The 24,526-nt window shown below is 36.4% G+C and overlaps 1 protein-coding gene across 1 annotated transcript in view; it reads left to right on the top strand.

Moving 5' to 3' along the window:
* The first annotated feature begins 1,395 nt into the window (after positions 1 to 1,395).
* The window catches only part of LOC138696117 (uncharacterized), a 361,146-nt gene continuing 338,015 nt past the window's right edge, over positions 1,396 to 24,526 (top strand). Inside the window, exons 1-2 of the mRNA XM_069820675.1 lie at positions 1,396 to 1,514; positions 14,905 to 15,329. Coding sequence (XP_069676776.1) covers positions 15,061 to 15,329 — 269 coding nt within the window. The 5' untranslated portion in view covers positions 1,396 to 1,514; positions 14,905 to 15,060. The remainder of the gene's footprint in view (positions 1,515 to 14,904; positions 15,330 to 24,526) is intronic.

Raw genomic sequence — 24,526 nt, 5'->3', positions numbered from 1 at the left:
CAACGAGAACGGAAATAATGTTTAAATAAATCTATTTAGATGTGAGCATTCACAATTAACGAGAACCTTGCCGGAGCACGGGAACGAGAAGTGGAAGTTAATTGTGAATGCTCACATTTAAATACATATACAGTAGAACTTGGTTATAATGACATCCAAGGAACCTTGAAAAGCATGTTGTTATAAACGAGTGTCGTAGTAACCGAGATTCATATTAGCAGTCTAATGAGGTGGAAAATGAAAAATAATAAACTTAATTAGGCTTATTTTAGATTTATGCATTCACTTTTAAGTATACCATGAACACAATAAAATACATGTACAATTATAAATACATCATTCTGTATTAAAACAGTTTGTTCATTACTCACCAAACTTATTTACTGAGGAGTGAAGTAATCAGTCATTTTACTCTGTTGCCTCTTACTTGCCCAATATACATTTTCTAAATTAAAATCTATGTTCATTATTTCAGTTGCAATTTCACTGCTCCTTCTCCTAGCTTCATACTCCCTCCTCTAGCTTCATAGAAATGTTCACAATTCTAATGGCTCTAAAGTGTCACTCACTTCTTTTAGTGGCCATACTGCGTTAAAATGCGTGCACTTAGTGAAAACTTCCTGTAGAAACTGACCGCATGCAGGTACCATTAATACCGCATGAATTCGGGCAGGTTACAATGGGATGGGGAATCTGCCTGCATTCCAGAGGTCTATGATAAAATGGAACAGTAAAGGATTTACCAGATTTCAGCAAAATATTTCTTAAAATATTTTGGTTCTTAGAAAATTGTATTCCAAACTGAGGTTGAAAATGACTTTATATGCGAGGTAGACGCATATTCGTTCGACGTATTAAGCAAGGTAGAAAAGCATATGTCTTATGGGGAATTAGTTGGGACCACAGAATATTTGACGTTATAGGCGAGGTGTCGCACAAAACGAGGTCACTATAACCAAGTTCTACTGTATTTTAACAATAATTCCCTTCTCGTTCTCGTTGTTTCCGTTCCAGGTTTATTGTGGACCACCCTTAATTCGGAAAAAAAAATTATAACAAACCGAATCACTGATCACAACAAACAAACTTTGTGCAATGTTTTCATATCTCAATACGGAATTTCATAAAAGTGACAACATCTAGCTGACTGAAAACATTATGTGGTTACAAGTGGCATGCACTCGGAGATTTACCAAGAACCATGGAAAGCTTTGATTTATATTTTTTCGAGTGGAATCGGAAAAGGTTTAGAAAAGGAAATGGAAAGAAAGTAGGATATTGATATAGCACTCGGTCCTAAGACACTGAGGACGGGACGGCTATGGTCAACCTACACTAGCGAAGCGGAGGACCTGCTCTGGGAGGGGACAGCGGTGTGGGGCAAGGAAAGTTGATGTGAGCGGTGAGATTGCAGCATCAGTAGAGGTCCAGCGAGCGACCGTGTATCACGCGTGTGCAGATTATCATCAGTGATCACCACTCATCACCGTGTCAACGCCACCAGAACAACACAGGTAGGATAATAGTCCTTACATCTTCAAATATTAAATGCATCAGATTTTCGTCTTCCGTAGTATGCAGTTCGATAATTTTTTATATTTTCATAGATGAATTATCCAGAATAAATGAAAGGAAAATCTTAAGAAAAATGGTCAGGGGGCGAATGATCATGGAAACTGCAGGAGAAATAGATGTACTCTAAGAAAACCTGTAGTAGAGCTTTATTTATAACTGGCGGGGTCTGAAGCACTGTTCTCCTGCATGAGAGACAAACAACTATCTGATGTATCTAAGACACAATCCCGTAGTCAAAGACATAAACCCTCGACGTATTTATAGATAGCGAAAGTTTGAATTTATATTGAGTTTACATGGATCAATTTATCTTCCAAGATATACAGTTTTAAGTGATAAAATTTATCTACATTGGTATATGATATATTTATTGTCCATCAACAACACATATTAGTCATGATGGACCTTCGCATTTGTTTCTCAGTCCATCATCACTATACAATTTTTTCTATTCTCCTGCCAAACTAACCCTTATAATACTACCATTTCTTATACTGTTTTTCCTAATTTCTTTAGTCCTCATTATAGTCTTTTCACTCATATCAGTTCCTATTTCTAAACTATCTCTACTCTTTTATTATACTTACATACTTACTTCATTACAAATGGGTTTTAGAGAACCCCGAGGTTCATTGCCGCCCTAACAAAAGCCCGCCATCGATCTCTATCCTGGGCAAGATTAATCCACTCCCTACCATCTTATCCCACCTCCCTCAAATCTATTTTAATATCCTCCCATCTACTGTACGTCTCGGCCCCTCAAAGGTCTTTTTCCCTCAGGTCTCCCAACTAACACTATATATGCATTTCTGGATTCATCCATACCTGCTACATGCCCTGCCCATCTATTGTCCTGCCAAAATAGCCCTTATAATACTACCATTTCTTATACTGTTTTTCCTTAAATTCTTTAGTCCTTATTATAGTCTTTTCACTCAAATCAGTTCCTATTTCTAAGCTATCTCTACTCTTTCATTATACTTACATACTTACTTCATTACAAATGGCTTTTAGAGAACCCGGAGGTTCATTGCCGCCCGAACAAAAGCACGCCATCGATCTCTATCCTGAGAAAGATTAATCCATTCCCTACCATCTCATCCCACCTCCCTCAAATCTATTTTAATATACTCCCATCTACGTCTCGGCCCCTCAAAGGTCTTTTTCCCTCAGGTCTCCCAACTAGCACTATATATGCATTTCTGGATTCATCCATACCTGCTACATGCCCTGCCCATCTCAAACGTCTGGCTTTAATGTCATGTTGAGGTTTTGTAACAAGCTCCTTTTTATGGTCACAGGTTGTTAGCCCTTTGCCCAATCCCTATACTACCATACAATAAAGCCACCGGTGTAGCTCAGTCAGCTAAGGCGCTTGCCTATCGATCCAGAGTTGCGCTCGGGAGCGGGTTCGATTCCCGCTTGTGTTGATTAACTGGTTGGTTTTTTTTCCGAGGTTTTACCCAACCCTAAGGCAAATGTCAGGTAATCTATGGTGAATCCTGGGTCTCATCTCGCAAAATACCATCTCGCTATTACTAATTTCATCGACGCTAAATAACCTCGTAGTTGATACAGCGTCGTTAAACAACTAAATAAAAAATAAAATAATTATTATCCTACCTACTAATTCTATTATTTCGTTCTCGCCGTACGGTGTATGATAATCTATTTTTTTCCCCCCATATGTGGCCTTACGGTGTATGGCTGCCTAAGTTTTGTGCACGGAGAGCTATATTTTGTAAACGATGCTGTGTACTGATCTTAGATCATTTCTTGCTGTTCCTGATGCATCTTCTTTGATATTCATAAACATAAATTGTCCACTTCTACAGCACTAGAATCCAGAACATTTTACAATGGTTAATATACCGAAGTGCTGCAGATACACGCGTCAGGATTCATCAAGCATGTGTACACCTACTGTGAGAGCTTCATGGGATCTTTAAATCAAGCTTGTTTTACAAATAAATACAGAGCAAAATAATTTATTTAGCTCTTCTTTAACATAAAAACATTCATTAAGTGACGGTCGAAGGGATAATGAGAGGAGAGTAAAATATTGTATATTTCGAGAGACAAAAATAAGGGGTGGGGTGTAAGGTAAAGAAAATAAATTACCATGAAAGCACTGACCACAAATCTCCATCCCAACTCATCACAATTCTATGTAGTTACCTAATTCCTGTTTTCCAGTTCCACAGTCCATCTTGTTGAATCTTTTTTCTAATAACTGTCCATCATATCTATCTTACCACACGAAAATTCACATTTTCCTACTCTATACACTATTAAATTACTCCTTTACAAAATAAACACATATACACACCCGTATTAAAATGTAATCGACATATTATCTGAAAGTTAAATAGGTTATTTTACGACGCTTTATCAACATCTTAGGTTATTTAGCGTCTGAATGGGATGAAGGTGATTATGCCGCTGAAATGATTCCGAAGTCCAAAAACCTCGGAAAAAACCTCAACCAGGTAAAGGCTGGTTCACAATAAACCGGGAACGGAAACGACAACGGGAACGAGAACGGAAATAATGTTAAAATAAATGTATTTAAATGTGAGCATTCACAATAGTCAATGCTCACATTTAAATACATTTATTTTAACAATATTTCCGTTCTCGTTGTCGTTTCCGTTCCCGGTTTATTGTGGATCAGCCTTAACTTGTCCCGACCGGGAATCGAACCCGGGCCACCTGATTTCGCGGCCAGACGCGCTAACCGTTGCTTCACAGGTGTGGACTATTATCTGTATCAATTTGTAATTTTGTCTCATATTTATCTTCTTCATTATTTAATATTAATATTATGTGTGCACACGATCTTAGTTGGAATATTTCTTCTTATAGCTATAGTGAATATTGGTGGTCTTTAGTTCTCCCTCCAGTTTGGATATAGTATTTGCTATTGTATGGGAAATGGTTTTGTTTAGTGACTGCTCCTGTGATATCTGCTATTTCCTTATAAGTGGTCAGCGTGTATATATGCCGGTACTATTTATATGTATATCGCCTTTTTTTACAGTAGGCCTATACAGCATTTAGTTTACATGTAATTTGGAAGTAGTGTATAAGCTGGAGCTAGCAAATGATAAGATAAAGGATGTGTTTATATATTTAGTTTCTTGACTACAACAATATTATTATTTTATGAATATGACTATAAAACTGTCCAAACTTTCCGAACATTATATATTATTACTGCATAGTATATAAGTAATAAACATATGTATAAATTCCTAATAAGAAAACCAAGGCATGTAGTATTACGCTGTGTAATGGAACATATTATATGATGAAATAAAAAAAAAACACACACACACACAGAGTCAACCGCAAGTAAAATCATTAATTTCAGGGAGTTACTGTTTGAGACATTTCAAACAAAAAAAAAAGTAATACAATTTTGCTCTTTTTTGCTTGCTTTTGAGAAAAAAAAAATTATACGAAACATTTCATAGCGTGTTTTGGGAAATAATTCCCAATATGCTGAGTCTTTTTAAGAGAGGAGTGTATTATAGCAATAAATGCTTGAAATAATTTTAATTTTGTCCTTTAAATGTGCAGAAATTTGATTCAAACAAATGTAACCTTTTCTCTACACTTACCTAGGATCGTTTTTGACCCCGCACCATATTTTATTGTTAATATCTACATCCATATACTCCGAAACGTTCCAGTAACCTACATATGCTATTCTTGGTTATTTCAGTTTCTTTTACAATGAAAATTATTATTTCATAGTTATACATAATATTAATTTTTTTCATATTTATTGCTTGGAGTCGTGGATGGCTCCAGCTATAGAACACGTCTTTCTTTTGTAGTTAGATTTATTTTGTCTTTAAACTTTTCTTATTTTTGACATGACAAAAACCCATTGTTGTATTACTCTAACGTGCTGCCATTGTTATAACGTCATTTTCGGAATACACATATTCAGTTACAAGCAGAGAGTTCATGACAAAGCAACACATAATTTCATTCATCATGGATAATTTTGTAAGGTTCGAAGAGTGATATAGTCTTGAACAAGCGCTACAGGATATTACCAACTGTGGTCACGATAAAATTAGGCTCACAGGCTATGATTAAATGGTTGTAGGTTCAAGAGTAATTATTTGCATTTGTAAAATAAGGTTTCTGTACTTTCTACTGCTGCAGGTGATGACACTAAATTAATTAAGTAATTAATTGTCTAAACATAATTAACACTTTGATCCAATAACAACTTACGTTTTGCATTTTATTTCGAGGAAAGTGGAAGTATTCTCTAATGATTGAAGAAATAAAAACACAGATACAGATTAAATAGTCTGCCATTAAATTGATTATTTTAATTAATTAAACTAATTGCTTAATCATAGTGATTAACTTTAGGTGCAATAAAAACTTTGAATTTGCATATATGTATATAAAATATATATAAAGCTATAAAAGTCCTAATTATTTATAACAAATATACTTGGGATCGTCGGCCTGGGTGGCGCAGTCGGTATAGTGCTGGCCTTCTAAGCCCAGGTTGAGGGTTCGATCCCGGCCAGGTTCATGTCATTTAAGTGTGCTTAAATGAGACAGACTCATGTCAGTAGATTTATTGGAATGTAAAAGAACTCCTGCGGGGACAAATTTCAACACACCGGCGACGCTGATATAACTTCGGCAGTTGCGAGCGTCGTTAAATAAAACAATAAAAAATACTTGGGATCAAAAAACGCCTCAGATAAATAGCATGAAATTCTAGAGCTGCTAAGTTGCGAGGGTTAAAATTCCATTTCAGAAAGAAAAGTTACATTTGTTTGTTTCGTTGCGAAGTTATATAGCCTAAATCATGACTACTAAGTAAGTGCAATTATTATGGGGATTACATTACGAGTGGTGGAAATATTTCTTTCAAGTTGAGTGAACCACGAATATTGGGGAAAGCGACTTTTGACCCACCTTGTATTTAGGTATCTCTGAAAACAAAACAACTGTTCAATATATAAAAGCTTATACTTTTGTATCTGTAATTTATATCCCTAAGTATTTTCAAATTGTGACACTTAGTTGAATTTAAACAAATACGCAGCTAAAAGACCACGTTAATGTAAGACCTCGATTTGCCTTGAGTAGTTCGACTGCACGTTGAATACTAAGTGATGTCCCCTGCTCAATGAAGAGCGTACGGAGATGGTATCAAACGTCCATGGATTGTCATGGACAGAATTGTAAATTTCGTTCCCATTCGAGAATAATGAAGCCAGTTGCCCATTACAGCACGTACTGGCAGCAGTAGTCTATAAGATTATTCTTTCACCTTCTGCCATTCGCTTCGAGCACTATTGATGGCGTACTCAGAAAAGAATCGGTTACAAACCATAGCGAGTAAGAAATATTAAGTTCATCAAGTCATTATCTGATATAACGTAGTAGTGATAATAAATTGTAGTCGCAGTAGTAGTAACAGCCTAGTAGAATTAACAGTAGTGTTGGTGGTTGCTACTAACGAGAGAAATAATGAAATAACTGAACACTCTTTGAGCTTCCAACCTGCACGCAAGCCGCGACGTGGGATCGTAGTAGTAGTAGTAGTAGTAGTAGTAGTAGTAGTAGTAGTAGTAGTAGTAGTAGTAGTAGTAGTAGTAGTAGTAGTAGTAGTAGTAGTAGTAGTAGTAGTGGTAGTGATAGTGGCGGTGCTAGTAGTAGTAATGATAGTGGTAGTGATAATGGTGGTGGTAGTAGTAGCAGTAGTAGTAATAGTGGTGGTAGTAGTAGTAGTAGTAGTAGTAGTAGTAGTATTGTTAGTGGTAGTAGTAGTGATAGTGGCGGTGGTGATGATAGTAGTAGTAATGGGTGGTGGTGGTAGTAGTAGTAGTAGCGGGTGGTGGTGGTAGCAGTAATAGTGGTAGTGGTGGTAGTAGCAGTGGTGGTGGTAGTAACAGTAGTAGTAGTAGTAGTAGTAGTAGTGGTGGTGGTGATAGTAGTGTTAGTGGTAGTAGTAGAGTGATAGTGGTGGTGGTGGTGGTGGTGGTGGTAGTAGTAGTAGTGGTAGTTTTTTTAGTTGGTTATTTAACGACGCTGTATCAACTACTAGGTTATTTAGCGTCGATGAGATTGGTGATAGCGAGATGGTATTTGGTGAGATGAGGCCGAGAGTTCGCCATAGATTATGTGGCATTCACCTCACGGTTAGGGAAAATCTCGGAAAAAATCCAATCAGCCCAAGCAGGGATCGAACCCAGCGCCCGAACGCAACTTCAGACCGGCAGGCAAGCGCCTTAACCGACTGAGCCATGCCGGTGACCCGATAGTGATGATAGTAGTGGTGGTGGTGGTGGTGGTGGTGGTGGTGGTGGCGGCTGTAGTAGTAGTAGTAGTGTTAGTAGCAGTAATGGTAATGGTAGTAGTAGTATTAATAGTAGTAGTAGTAGTGATGGTGGTGGTAGTATTGGCAGTGGCAGTAGTAGTAGTGAGTGAATTAATGGATGAATTATTGTGTAAGTTTTCACTCAAGAGGAGGTTTCAATTCTCCTTCGTTACCAACTAGAGCTGTAGTAGTAATAGTATTACATGTAGTAGCAGCATTAATGATAGAATTAACGAATTAACGTTGTCTATGAATAAGCCCCCATAAGAATAACACGTGAATTAATTCAGCGCAATGCACGCAGGTAAATGTGTCCGTAGTAATAATAACAATAATAATATTTATATTAGCAGCAGCAATATTGGATGAAAGAATGCTATTGAGTTGCCAGTGGTTTGAAAAAATATATTTTATGTACCTAAAATAGATTTGAATATGATAATCAGATTCCACAAAACAGAAAAAAAACTGGTCAAGTCCTAAACAATAAAATAGCCTATGGAGTTGTAAACAACTGGAGCAGAAAGTATGATCAAATGAAACCCAATCGCCCTGTTTCATGTGATCTGATGACCTTGAAGTATGATCAGGTGGTATGTGACGTGATGGTCGTCTTGCGTAGAGGAATCGAGAATAGTTTGGTTCTATACACAAGAAGTGTGTAGAACTGTAGAAGTCTGGCATCTGTTAACATTGTTACTGTTTTCCAAATTCGTTTGTGTTTCATGATGATGTAAAAATTGTATGAGACGAAGAAAAGGATACGGTGAAAAAGTGAAATGTGTAATGCTGAGGTAAACGGGAGGAACCCGAGAAGAACCATCATCCTCCGATTTTGTCTACAATAAACATTATCTTCCTCCGTCAAGGCTGGGAATCTAATCCCATTTGAGGAACGCTAAGTTTGCGTTGTAGCATGGAACCATACAGAGAGTAAATGGCTATATATACAGGTTGATTCACGAGGATTTACCGTCCCTTACGGAGCTTATTTCCGAAGACATTCTGAGCAAAAAATGTCATATAACATTTGTCCTAATCTCAATATTTTCAGAATTACACTAATTTGAAGTTATTTATAAAATACCATTATTTTTGGGTTTTAAGGGTAAAAGAATATTACAGATAAAGAATAAAATATTCAGGAGTATCATTTCTTTAATTATTTAGTATTCTAAAGCTAAAAATGTATGTGAATTCCATTGTTGCTTCGTACAGAATTTTTTTTTCGATTTTTAACTACAAAATTACATTTTCTTACGCACTTATCACAACAATAGTCACAAATCACGCCTATCGAGTGCCACAAGAGTGCACTCTTGTAAATTCTCTAAGACTGTACATTACAATGCATTATTAAACTGTAATGAATCAATTTCCTAAAGTCGTACCATTTGTAACAATTTTTGTGATAAGTGCGTAAGAATGATGTCATTTTTAGTTAAAAATTGAAAAATAAAATCTGTACAAAGCAATTAACAACACATTTTTAGCTTCAGAACACTAGCCAATTAAAGAAATGACACTTCTAAATAGTTCATTCTCTATTTGTATGTAATATTTTTTACCCTTAAAACTAAAGAAAAAAAATATATTACTAACAACTTCAAATTAATGTAACTTTAAAATATTGAGATTAGGACAATGTTTATATGACATTTTTTGCTCACAATTCTTCGGAAATAAGCTCCGTAAGTGATGGCAAATCCTCGTGAATCACCCTGTATATTATGTAACTTTCTGCGAAAATATTTACCAAGGTAAAAAAAAAAATAGTTTTTGCTTAAAATTTGTTACTGTACATATCACTATGAAGTATAAACATTAGCGGCTTCACCTGTAACATTTATGATGATTACCTACGGGGTTACACGGCAACACAGACAATATGTAATCGAGATGTGTTTTAATAACATAGTAAATCTACTCATTAGACTACAAAGCCGTAATCAGTATCTAATTGAAGAGTTACGAAAGTTCCAAAAACAATTTTAATAAGACGATGAATAGCAGCGTTTCTTCCGAGTATACATTCTGTGAAGGAGAACAATGGAAGGTCATTCAATGAAAAACTCTGCTGTAATCTTTATTCTTTGTTTCCATCAGTTTTACGCGAAATAAAGAGTGTTATATCGTTTTTCAACTACCTCATTGTGTTTTTAAAATGCCGAGACGCAATATATGCATATGGTTAATTGTGTGCAAATAACTTAGCGATAACTGATCTATACCCACCAATACAATAGAATAGAATCTCGTACCAACAAACCTTCAACACAATGAAGCTTGAATAGAATAACCCGTGGAATCGTACGTAGGGCCATTTTGTTACCTCAGAGTTTTTGCACCGTATGAAACAAACATTTTGTAGTATGACAAACTTCCGTTAAGGAGAAAGATAAATTAATAATAATAATAATAATAATAATAATAATAATAATAATAATAATAATAATAATAATAATAATAATAACTTACTTACTGGCTTTTAAAGAACCCGGAGGTTCATTGCCGCCCTCAGATAAGCCCGCCATTGGTCCCTATCCTGAGCAAGATTAATCCAGTCTCTATCATTATATCCCACCTCCCTCAAATCCGTTTTAATATTATCTTCCCAGCTACGTCTCGGCCTACCCAAAGGTCTTTTTCCCTCCGGCCTCCCAACTAACACTCTATATGCATTTCTGGATTCGCCCATACGTGCTACATGCCCTGCCCATCTCAAATGTCTGGATTTAATGTTCCTAATTATGTCAGCTGAAGAATACAATGCGTGCAGCTCTGCGTTGTGCAACTTTCTCCATTCTCCTGTAACTTCATCCCTCTTAGCCCCAAATATTTTCCTAAGAACCTTAATCTCTAACACCCTTAATCTCTGTTCCTCTCTCAAAGTGAGATTCCAAGTTTCACAGCCATACAGAATAACCGGTAATATAACTGTTTTATAAATTCTAACTTTCAGATTTTTTGACAGCAGACTAGATGACAAAAGCTTCTCAACCGAACAATAACAGGCATTTCCCATATTTATTCTGCGTTTAATTTCGTCCCGAGTGTCATTTATATTTGAATAATAATAACTACGTACTTAATATTCATCCATTGTGTTCTGTCTAAGTGCAGTCTTTCACTGCAAACCCAGCTTCCTCCAATTTTTCTTATTTTCTACCTTCCTCATATGATCCATGGATCTTAATGTCGTCTATCATCTGATATCTTCTTTTGCCCCGAACTCGTCCCCCGTTCACCATTTCTGGTAGCTTGTGTGAACCCTTACAATGAATGATTACATTTTCAAGAGGATTTAAATGTGAATTTACACTGAATGACATCATCAGAACAAGAGCTTTCCGTTTAACATTTACTGTAATCGGATTCACAGTCACAGATACTTACTTAAATGCACTAAAGAAAATAAACTGGCAATCAAAAATTTCCAGAATTACGGCGGACTTAGGAAAGTTGTTTCCGAAAGACGATGTAGGAGAAGAGTAGATTATTGCAACTGTATGTGGGTTTAAGCGCACAGATAGATGTATTATTATTATTATTATTATTATTATTATTATTATTATTATTATTATTACTTATTCGTAATGTCACAGCTCTACCTGCAGATTTACTAAAGGCTTTACCAATAACGAAAAATGTATTTAAAAATAGGCTTAAGGACTTTACTAATAGACGATAGTATATTAGGCACACTATTTTGTTGTTTTACAAGTATATTGAGTAAGCAGAGAAACTAGTGACTCTCCATTTATTTATATTAGGTGTGCAGTGAAAGTGCTGTGAGCTTCAAAGCAAATTCTTGAGAGTTATAGTGGCAGAGAAATGAGTTAGATTTACGTGCGTGAGTTATAGTGAACGTGCTAAAATAGCTTGCAATAGGGTCTAGGCTAGCATTTTTTAGATTAGTATAGCAAGTACGATTCTAGGAAGTAATAAGGGTGTAATTGTTGTTTTGTTCTTGAAGTGTTGTATCAGCGCAAAGGTGTGTTGTGTCAGAGAAGTGTGTTTATGTCAGTGAAGTATGTTGTGCCAGTGAAGTTTTATAGTTTATAGCGGTAGTGAAAAGTAATTGATAAGTGAAATGTTTTTAGTGAAATCAGGATAGTGTCGGTGAAATGTGTCATAGTTCCAGTGCAGTGAGTAAGTTGAGAGCGAAATGAGTGCAGTGCTGAAAGGTACTTGTGCATGTATCAACATGTATCATATTATATACTCGTGGGTTTAAGTTTCGAACTTAGGGTTAAGTTACAAATTAGATGTACTTTAATAATTAATTATGTTTTTAAGTAATTGTGCTTTATTTAATTTAGGATGCCCCTTATATTATACAATTTTTATCATTCTTTATAATAATAATAATAATAATGATAATAATATTATTATTAATTGTAATTATTGAGTGTAATTAGTTACCACTGCCACCGGGTATTTACTCATTTGCATTGTGAATACATACATACATACATACATACATACATACATACATACATACATACATACACACATAGTTGAGTAAGAAGCAAGTAAAACAATTACCATTTTAAAAAGTAAACATGAAGAAGCAGGGCACTCCCAGGTCGCAAAAAAAAAAAAAAGTTTCGGGGCGGCGCCCTGGTACGACAACTCCCTGGTCTCCACCAATTTTAACGAACGCCTTAGCTTGACATCCTTTACCATTCGACTCCTCTCAGATCAGATGCGTTATCCTGGACCTAATTTAAATTTGACATATAGTTTCACTCTGGACAGACGCATCGATCTGACCATTGTGCTTTCTTCTTTCCTGATTTTCCGATAGAGCTAAACGCACGGAAGCCAATTTATCAGACGGGATCTGAACATTCTTTACATCGGCTAGACCCTATCTAATGCTTCGTGACTAATATTCGTTATCTGCAGCCCACCTTCGAGAAAGTTCATCCTGCTGCTTAGATGAGGAGGTAGAATTTGTTTCTTCTGCAACCACACACAAAGCGCATTTACTCAAGGTGAATAAAATTGAACGCCACTGAAAGATGGACGATGCATTTGTTAGTTCCTAACATAAATAACCAAAAGGAGAACATAAATACTAGAAGGTCGCTACTCTCATAACTCAGTGCTACATGGAGGACATTACTCCAAGAACTGAAGTTCGATCTCCGACGATACTGAAACGACAAAATCAGAGGATGAGAATCCTCCCAGAATTCCCCGTTTTCCTAAATATTACAAATTTGACGACAAAAACATTTTTCATTTCTCCTTACTACCCTCCTCATTTCGTCTCATTAGCACTAGTTCTCGTTCTCTTTCTATATCTCTCTCTCTTTCTCTGTGAAATTCCTCAATCGTTCCATCGAAGCAACCAACCACATTATGTGTCGTACAAAACAATAGAGATTAATGAATCTGCGAACACTATTCCTGTTAAACCAACGATTTTAAACAGAAATATAAAATCCAATGATCATACAAACGAACTCTATATAATATGTATTTCAGATTCATAGATTGTTGCTAATGTCATCCTGACTCTACGCCACTAGTAGCCTTTCCACTATTACAATCTAAACGATAATGATTTCGTAATAATTCATTTCCGAATATATTATTACTGTTCATTGTTTATTCGCTTGAACCATAACTATATACAAGATGAACCGTAAGTAATGTCATTAATTTCAGGGGTTATTCTTCGAGACATTACAAACAAATAAAGTTTCACATAATTTTGTTCGTTTTTGCTTTCTTTTCGAGAAAAAAAAAAGTGTTTTCTATGAAACATTTCTTGTCACACCTGTGGAGTAAAGGTTAGCGCGTCTGGCCGCGAAACCAGGTGGTCCGGGTTCGATTCCTGGTTGGAGCAAGTTACCTGGTTGAGGTTTTTCCGGAGTTTTCCCCTCAACCCAATATGAACAATTGCTGGGTAACTATCGGTGCTGGACCCCGGACTCATTTCACCGGCATTATCACCATCTCATTCAGACCTAAATAACCTAAGATGCTGATAAAGCGTCGTAAAATAACCTACTAAAAATAAAAATTTCTTAGCGTGTTTTGGGAAAACCATTGATTTAATTCCAAATATGCTTAGTCAATTTAAGAAAGCAATATATTATGATAATAAATCATTGAAAGAATTTTAGGCATTATCACCATCTCATTCAGACGCTAACGAACCTAAGATGTTGATAAAGCGTCGTAAAATAACCTACTATCTTTATCTTTCAAATGAATTTAAAAGAGTATTCTAATGTCGTCCCGCGTCGTGGCGTCGTAGTCTAACCATCCTGCCTAGGATTCGCATTATAGAATGCGCGCTGGTTCGAATTCTCATGAGGGGGAGAAATTTTCTCTTGAAATTTCGGCCAGTGTATGGACTAGTGCCCACCCAGCATCGTGATACACTTGGGGAGCTACGATAGGTAGCGAAATCCGGTTGAGAAATCTAGCTATAACAGCTGGGGGGATCGTCGTGCTAACCACACAATACCTCCATTGGTTGGATGATCGTCCATCTCTGCTTCGGCATGTAAACGTGAGGCCAGCAGCCGTCTGGTCGGTCGTGGTACTTCATGGACTGTCGTGTCTTGAATTATTATTATTATTATTATTATTATTATTATTATTATTATTATTATTATTATTATTATTATTCAAATGTTTACACATCTCATTAATTTGTTCTCATATCTTTTGTTTTTTATCGTCGCCTGGTAACCTGATTTGATATGGCAAATGCTATTTTGAGTTCACATTTTTTGCTCTGACAGAAGTTATCAAAGGTTCTGCTGAAATTGATCTAACTTCATTTGGTCACAGTTGGAAAAGTCCTTATATCTTTACCCCAGTCTTCTCTAGCCTTGAATCCAAACAGTGCGGCTTTAAACCAGCCAAGAAACAAAATAAACAATGCAGCCAACATAGCTGACGAGTCTAACTTTGTATGTCCTTTTTGTTGTCCGATTCAGGAGGTATGTTCGCTCCGAAGCCTTCGCCATCAGTATTCAGCCAGTTGCTCCAGAGGAGTTGAAGCAAGAATGAGTGACTGACATACGAGATCGCCTGACAACTCAGTGACAGCCTTGCGCTATAATTGTAGAATCGTCTGAACACAAGGGTCGATCATGATCTACCCCCCCGCTACTGGACCAGGATCTAGTGGCAACAGAATGAGGGGCTCGGGGGCTAAGAGTGGTGGTAGTGTCGGTGGTGCGAAGGGGGTGCGTAACGGCCGCAGAAATGGCAAAGCGAAGCAGCAGCAGCAAGTGGTGCAGTGGAAACAGAGGAATGTCCAAGAAGGAATAGTGATCGTGGACGAACAGCAGCTGTCCAAGCTGATCAAGAGGGACCCCATCCAGAAGTTCTACGACCTCGACCCGGAGCCCTTCGCAACGTGAGTACTTTTCATTTTATATACAGAGTGACTCTTAGAGAACCGAACCTAATGCCTTCCCTACAATTCAAAACAAATGAAGTCAAAATGATAAAATTCACAGGAGACTTGTCTTGATTCATGTAAAACACATCTCATCAATACTGCAAATGACCGCCATTCTCCGCTAGGCACATTTCGACGTGGTACTCCAAGCTTTATTTTACACGTGCCAAAATCTCACCATCAGCGTTCTCTATTTACCAAAATATTTTGACCTCCAGCTGTTCCGGGTTTGCAGTCTGTCACGGAAAATCTCATCTTTAAGATAGCCCTACAATAAGAAATCAGGGTAGTTAAGATCTGGCGAACGTGGTGGCCATAGACTAACAGAGGTGATTCTTCGGTTATTGCTTTCATTGACTCTTCGGATGTATGGAAGGTCTCCTCATCTTACTGAAAATATCCTTGCATTAGTTTCATGCCATCAAATTACTCCACAAACTCTATGAATATCTTTTTATAACCCGAAAAAATAATCTGTTGAATAATATTTAAACTAGATATGGTGCACCACTCATATTCACTGGGTGTAACTAAGATAGTGTATCTCACGTTGTCGCTCTCCAAATTTCGTCCTAAACTGTCGTTGGTTTTCAAGGAAAGATCCTGTGACCCAATAAGAACGCAAAATAAATGTACGTTCTTCAGTGGAATACACTGTCTTTATGGTCTTTCAATTTTCAATTAATGGCGGAATGCTATTGTTATCTGCTGATAATGTACATCCTTTGACACGGAAAATGATCGCTCTCCTGTGGCGTGAATTTGTTTAAGTGTGGTTCGGGTTACGCAGGATATTAGCATCTAGGTCCGAGGATGAAGTCAAGTCGTAGCAGCGATTTAGTCTCTGAACAGTGATCAACTTCCGTGCCAAAGGATGTACGTATGGTAAGTCTATGAACAGCGACCAATTTCCGTGTCAAATGGTGTACGTATGTAGGGTGGCATGACGTTCAATTTATTTTAAAAGTAGTTTCCATTTTGTAACTAATTTACCCGATTCGGTTCTATAGAAATTATCCTATATCTACTTATACTGAACTTAGCAGTAAGCTAACCAGAAGAGAAATCCCAGTAATTGTGCTGTACAGTATGGCAGGAGATGAGATGCTATTGTAAGAGCATTTTATTTCGTTTTTGTAATAAAGCGTATGTGATTGTGTTATACACAATTAAAATTGCTACGTATTTTCGAGCAGAATAAGAAGGTCAAAATCGAAGAGAAAATTCCAATATTATATTAGGTAAAACCCTCCTTGGAATTTAGTACAGGAGTAGATACTGTAAAGGAAAGCTTAAATGTAACGAAATAGCTGCCATTACGAAATGTGATTCACAATATTAACTCCATCTAAGAACCCTCTTATGAAGCTGGTACAACATGTGCTTGATCAGGTTCATCAGCTACATCTGTAAACCAGATTTAAACAAATTCTGTCATCTAGCTTCTATGTCAGCCATATCTGACTAGAGCGTTACGCTGAACCAGTCGATAGACAACACATAAGCAGATACTTTCGTGAACGTGATGTTAAGGGGGAAAGAACAGAAGTCTCCCGATTTATACAGAGTGATCCGTTTGGGTATGGATAAAATAAAAACCACCGTGAAACATTTACTACTGAAACTTTGTGCATACAAAGATGGGAAGTTCCTTAGAGCTCAACATGACCCTCATTGCGCACCTCCACAACTCATAACGGTGATGAAATTCAGCCCATGACCGTTGTAACATAAGAGGGATGATTTGTTGAAAAACTTGAGTAATTTCTACTCTCAGATCATCAATGTTCCTGGGTTTCTGTGAATAGACAATGTCTTTAACAAAACCCTACAGGAAGAAGTCAGGAGGGACTAGATCTGGGGAGTTTGGGGACCAAGCCAAGAGATAGCTGCTTCTCGTACTGGGTTTCGCTTGCGACCTCCTGCATGTTTTTCTAACACACAACCTGTTTCTAAAAATGTTCGATACCAGAACATTATGTAATCATATTTAGATACATTACCCACACCATAATCACGTCGAAATTCTCTTTGAACTCTTATAACACACTCAAATTTAGCATACCAAAGAACATATTGTGCTTGCTGTTGATAATTTTCATTTGTCCTTTCAGATTATGCATTGTTGATTGTCATATATGGAAACTCTCATCTTTTAATCATAATTTAACCGGCAAGAAATTTTTCCTACTGTCGTAATAGCTTTATAATAATAAATTAATATTATCCGTATCCAAACGGATTAGATTGTAGACATAAGCGAATTGGAAGGAAAATGACATATATCTTCAAAAGTTTCCCAAACGCTGATGACAACTTTGTAACACTGGCACTTCCAACGACTTCCCTATTCTTAAGATAACACTTTGAATGAATGTATTATAATACTGTATTATTAAATAAGTTTAAGCGGCGTATTACATCAGTTTGAAATTGGCGCTAAAACGGCAACACCGAGTATAGCCGAAGTCGATCTATTTCCCCCTCCACAGTCCGCATCCACAAAAACCCGTGGGACCACCATGTCTTCAGTGTTACCAACCATGCGATGTACTATCACGTTATGCGATACTATTAAAGCAATAACACATACAGGATAATGCGATAATTTTCGGTAATCGTATCTTTGCTCTGAATTCATTCCACTTTGCTTTCCATAGGAAGAAATTGCCACACTAATGAAACACATTTGACTTTATTCTATTCTTTTTGTACAGGCTGGGATGAATGTTTTAAATGTGCTCCACCTTGCATCAAGATAATCAAGAGAGCTCGGATTCTTCTCTAGTCTGTAGTAACCTTGTGACGTAATTGTTTACTACTCAGTTAATCACAATAGTCTGTTCTTCATAAAAGAATGGGTCAGCCAGTTTTGTTTGTTTGGAACTGTACTGTTACCATGGTAGCATGATAGCAACGTAAACATGGGAGTACCAACATTCACGTTCAAACATTCCCAAAGTAAGTGAAATAAGAAAACAGAAGATTATCCTTTAAGGATATGGAATTAATGTAGTCTAGTATTATAACAAAAACAATGTGTAGTTGTAATTTATCTATTGTCTGAAGACAGGTCTGAACCTCACAAGTGATACCAAGAAGGCACCACTTATGAGGAAACTAGGCCAGGAGATAATGGGGTAGAGTGGCCAGTTCCTTTCCCCTCTTCATTGCAGACATCGCCGAATAGTAGGGTAAAATTGCCTAGTTCCGTGATACGTTTTTTTCACTGAATGTGACGGGGTTGGGTATCTTGCTATGAAGTTCACCGATGTCTCAAAAGTAGGCGAAATATGCAGTCTTTCGAGAAAGATGTCTGGCGCTATGGTCGAACGGCAAAGCTTTGACTGACATTCAATTTTTAAAAAGTATCACGGGATTAGGGGTATCACGGAAATAGACAACTTTACCCTACATATTACGCTAGTCAGACTTCAGATGCACACAAACAAAAACAATATTTCAAGTCAGTTAATTTTAGAATAATTTGTTAAATCGGAAAGAAGAGAAAACCAGGAGTATCAAATAGACGTCATGAAAAAACACTCACTCAATCTAGCATGTCAATGTCTTCAGATATAGTGCGGGCGAAACTCTCTTAGGCAAACCCGCTTCTCTTCTCTTGTCGATAAGTTGCCTAGCAATCAAGGCGTTCCTTTGACGTAACCTGTTTCTTAAACAGCTGTCTCATATTCTCGATGTCATTAGTATACTTAAGTCAGTGACAATAAATGTTGCATATTGTAACAGTTATTATTAAATTATGGTAAATAGAGCTCCTTAACTCAGACCTCACTTATATTTGGACATGCTGGCGCGTTAGACCTCCTTGTTTTGATATACAGTATATTTTTTGTAGATACATGGATTTATTGAGCAACATTATACATACAGATGTATTATGTTATCATAATTTTCTCTTAAATCCAATGCACGGGTCTACTAACCGTACGTGCTTTGTACCTAAAACAAGTCCTACTTCGTAGGTTTCATCCCCTCCTCCCACATATGATTAGATCCAACCACTCTCTAAAAGAACACACAGATTAAAATGAAAATGGCACAACAAAACACATTATATAATATATCCTAACCTAAAAAGACATAAAAGTTTATAATTGGGTAGATACCATTATCCCTTCGTCAGTTCGCATCACAAACTTCAACAGCTGAAGTTCTAATCTGTCTCGCCTTCAAGAGAAACAATCCAGCCTTTTGTTCGCATTCTCTATTCCCCATGAGGTTAAGACATGCAAGCGAACTCCTATTCTGACTCCTTTGATATTTAGATTTTTCTCTTTTAGATGTACTGTCTTTAGACGTACCGATCTGGAAGATTCATTATTGTAAAGTTTTACTCAAACTTGGATTCTACACATTTAGCGTAGCTAGATTCTGATTAATAATAGTAATATGCGTTACAAGAGCGGTATGTTGAAGTTTTCATGTAAGTTTGAAAAAGCGAAACGTAATTGAGCTTTTTTAATTTCCGAGAATTGAAAGAAAACATACCACTCGTGTATCGTACATTATTTTGTGCGAAGATCGTTTATTACATACCTGAGAGAGGAATTTATAATTGGTTGCAATGAAATCTCCATCTTGGTTTCTGTTCAATGACGGTAAATTTGCAAAACAAAAATATCTATCTTCAACATTGTTGCTTTAAAATGTTTTCTGTGTTTACTATACTCCAGCAGGCCGTGATATACGTCTGTCTTTTTCTTTCCCCAGTCTATGATGAGTCTGGAATCTTGTTGATTTTTTCACTGCTTCCTTAATGTTACTTACATCACGAATGCAGTAACTTTAGTGGAGTTGTAGAGTTTACTTAATTTTTGCAAATATTTAAAAACAATAATTAACAGTGCAATTTAGGTGAAATTGCAGTAGTAAGTTTCCAATTTATAATTATTACTATATTGAACGTCTCTAAAAATAATATGTTAAAAGCCTAAAGCAGTAAAATCAATATGTCACTTAAGCGGTAAGAAGAGGGAAATTGTTATGTGTGTTAGGTTGGGAATACTGAAGTGGAATTTTAGACTTTCCGCGGATTGGTTTTGTGCGGAAACCAAGCAAATACGCACGATCTCGCACAAATCAACTATACAATCCCACGCAATGTGGTCAAGAAATATGTTGTACTAACGACTGGACACTAACTCGCATCGAGGTTCGTGACGCCAGAATTGTTTCAAATAAAGTGTCTCTACCACGTCTCTTCCCGGAAAACCTGGTCAGTCTGCCTGCAGTCTTCCAAGACAGCGATCACAAACAATAGGTAATGAATGCTGATCTCTCTTCACAGCCTGCACGGACAGTGTTGCACATGTGTGAGGTTGCTGTCTGACGCATGCTCAGTGAGGCGTAGCGTCACACCAGTGCGCTATACTTCATTTCCCAATGACATAATAAATACCTTAAGAAATTCTATTACCTATGCTACTAGAATTACGATTAATATGATCTAATGTTTTGCTTATAGGAGGAGATTTATAGGACATTAGTAGAACTTAACTGTCTTCAAATCTGTCTTGTTAAATAAATCATTATAACTTTACCACATGTTATATTTTGATATATGTTTGCATGCGGTGGTATTCAGGGTAGCACAAAATGGTATTAACTACTAAGAATCTTGACATAGGTTTATTTTTTTACTTTGTTATTTAACGACACTGTATCAACTACTAGGTTATACAGTGTCGATGGAAAATCCTTCCAAATTACTACGCACTCTCTTTCGCGGGAATGTGTTAGTTTGCAGTTAGAAGCTAAACTGTTGAAACGTTTATCTCTATAGCGTTTTGGAGGAAAGTGATCATTTTGGCGGTAAATTCTTTTCTTGAATATTTGTACATTGTTATTCCTCAATAGTAGAAATATTAATGATGTACACTACCGGTCAAAAGTTTTCGATCACCTATCACAACTATGGATTTGTGGTTAAAACAGGGATTTCGTTTTGAATATTTCTCATATCATAATGGTAGAGAGAGAAAATATTTATTTTGTTGGTCTATTTAGAGTTTTTCAGATGTGTTTGTACAGTAGTGGCAAAAAAATCGGACCGACCCTTGTAGCTGATTTCAGAGCCTTGTTCACTCCAGAGCACGATAGACTGGTAACTAAGACTTTCGTGGTTCGAATCCTGCCTGGGAAGGAAACTTTTTTTTATTCCTTATTTAAATTTATTTTCAATACTTTTCGATTGCAGCGATATTTTACTACTTAATTAACTTATTATTCGCAGAACATGAATTTTACCAGCATTGGGAGTAAATTTGAATAAGGAACAAAAAAAGTTTCCTTCTCAGGCAGGATTCGAACCACGAAAGACTTAGGTACAGTATATCGTGCTCTAGAGTGAACAAGGCTCTGAAATCAACTACAAGGGTCGTTCCGGTTTTTTTGCCACTACTGTACATTGAAATAAAGTAGCCTATATAGTTGTTTCCATAGCTGATTGAAAACTTTTGACCGGTAGTGTATATTCTTAAAGAGAAATAATCTACGTTTATAGAAAAGTATGCTTAATTTATTTCGTTTTTTAAACTACGATGTTTAAAGGTTATGACTTACATCAGTGTCTCACAAATATGAAATACTAGTATTATTAGTATTCCTTCTTTATACCCTCGTTTTCTGTTTCGTTACTAGTGTTGACATCTGTAGGAAGGAAAACCTCACTTTCGAACAAACTTAGAAAATAATGGAATGAAAACACAATGCAAAAAGCCATAAAACAAGTTCAAGGGAAAACGTGAGAGACGATTCATCTGGTTCAGTATTACAGTTGGAAAAACAGCCTCTAGCCACCGGCGTGGCTCAGTCGGTTAAGGCGCTTGCCTGCCGGTCTGAAGTTGCGCTCGGGCGCGGGTTCGATCCCCGTTTGGGCTGATTATCTGGTTGGATTTTTTCGAGATTTTTCCTAACCCTAAGGTGAATGCCAGGTAATCTATGGCGAATCGTCGGCCTCATCTCGCCAAATACCATCGTGCTATCACCAATCTCATCGACGCTAAATAACCTCGTAGTTGATACAGCGTCGTTAAATAACCACTAAAAACAGCTTCTAATGAAGATGATGAATACTTGTTCTTGCGTTTCTCAGTAAAGGCTATTTTTACTTTGCAATTTTGTTAATCTTGTAAATTTTTAATAGTATTCCATATTTTAACCTCCATTTTAATGAAGGAAACGTGTTAGATTTTTTGGAAATTATTTTTCTTTATTTTATAAAGTTTTACGAACTTCTAAGCCTGATGTACCATTGATAGGGACATTCAGCAATAATTAGGACGTTATTTTACGTTTGGTATTTAAAACATGTAAGTTTCAAAACGAAAAATAAAATTGTATTCCATATTTGTAACACTTCCTCTATTATTTTTTTGTTGGTTTTTATTCTCATTGCATTTTGAAATATGGAAAACTAAAATGTTTTTGGCCATTTAACGCCCTATTCAAAACAACTTTCAGAGTACTTTGCCCCCAGACTAGATTTGTTTCCCACGAGGTCTTGTACTAGAACACGACGTTAAAGTGTGTACAATACGAGGCTGGCTTCCTGCACTCGGTGCAGACCACCTCCAGGACACGGTGACACTGCCCGCTGGGGTGGCGAGACAAGAACTGCATGCCATCATGTCTGCTCCAGCAGTTGCAGTAATAAAGCTGTACAAACTATGGGCAGGATTCCCGTACTGCTGCTTTCTTGTGGCCATATTGTTAGTAATGAAACGGAACCTACTGCTGTAGATGAATCCCAAGCAGAGAAGATAACACTAATACTTCTAATGCTGTTCAGAAATACATGTTCAAGAATGTTAATATGCTCTTGCGCTTATAGACTGGAGATCTCTTAACCTTTACAACCTGTTTGAACGGTTGAAAATAAGCACAAGGCTTACGTTAGATATACTGTTCATTAATAGAATTTTCTCTGCTTTGTTACTTAACCTCTTACTGTCTGAAAAGGAGTTATCACCATTACTACCACCACCATCGTATCATCGCCATTAGTCACCAACAACTTCTTCAAATACAGAATGTCCACATAAAACCTAACTCATTAAGGGGAAAGGTACGCCTTTCTCTAGTAGGCTACAATTTTACTGCATTTCAAATTTTTTCCTCAGAATCTATTGGTCCTCTGGAAACAAAAATTGGCATGCTTAATATAGCCTACACTATCTGTAGGTAGATCAATAAATAACTTTAATATTTTTGAAAACCCAATAGTCATCTTTTTAATCATGAAAATTAGTTCACAATTTTGTTCGGCATGACAGCGTTTTGATGATAAATTATTGAAATATTGAATTTTGATGTAATTCTTCTTTTGATATATTTCTAATAAACATGATTACAATATACAGCAAAATTTTAACATGTTACTTTTATTTTTTTTTTATTTTATACTAACTTAATTTCTTTTAAAAATTTTGTTAAATATTATTTAAAAAATAAACTATTCATTCTATCTTAAAGATTTTATTGCATGTTGTTCATAACTCTACATGCATACAAAGTATCCTTAAAACATCTTAGGTAGCTCTATGTTTTGGTTATCATGTAAACGCTGTCCGGCTGAAAAAAAAAATATATATACACATACATACATATATATATATATATATATATATATATATATATATATACAAAATGTTTCATAATTAAAAAACATAACTGTTTGGTTCTCTAGAACATTAAAATTATTTATTGATGTACACTAAGCATGCAAATTTTTGTTTCCAGAGGACCAATAGATTCTGAAGAAAAAAATGTTGAAATGTAATAAAATTATAGTAGCAAAATGTGTATCTGTCCCCTTAAGGGTCGTATTCATAGACGAAACGTTGGACCAAAATTGACTTTGGAAAGTACAGAGTCGCCACTTTCCTTTCACAATCGACACTTTTGACGAAAGTAAACTTCACTCATGACTTTAATTCGAAGTCGCCCGAAATCGTAGACTTTGACATTCGTTCGTGGACATAAGGAAAATTGCTGATATTTGGGAAATAATTGTTGAATTTACCAAGAATAAAGAGGACACCCAGGAAGTTATTAAAATGGTCATGTTTCTCGGCGCAATATAATAATTATTGGACATGCGCAAAATTCTATTGAATTTTATAGAGACA

This window comes from Periplaneta americana, chromosome 1 (assembly GCF_040183065.1).
Source record: "Periplaneta americana isolate PAMFEO1 chromosome 1, P.americana_PAMFEO1_priV1, whole genome shotgun sequence".
NCBI classification, from domain to species: Eukaryota; Metazoa; Arthropoda; class Insecta; order Blattodea; family Blattidae; genus Periplaneta; species Periplaneta americana.
The sequence above is the reverse complement of the archived record's forward strand: the minus strand, read 5'-3'. Positions and strand labels throughout refer to the sequence as shown.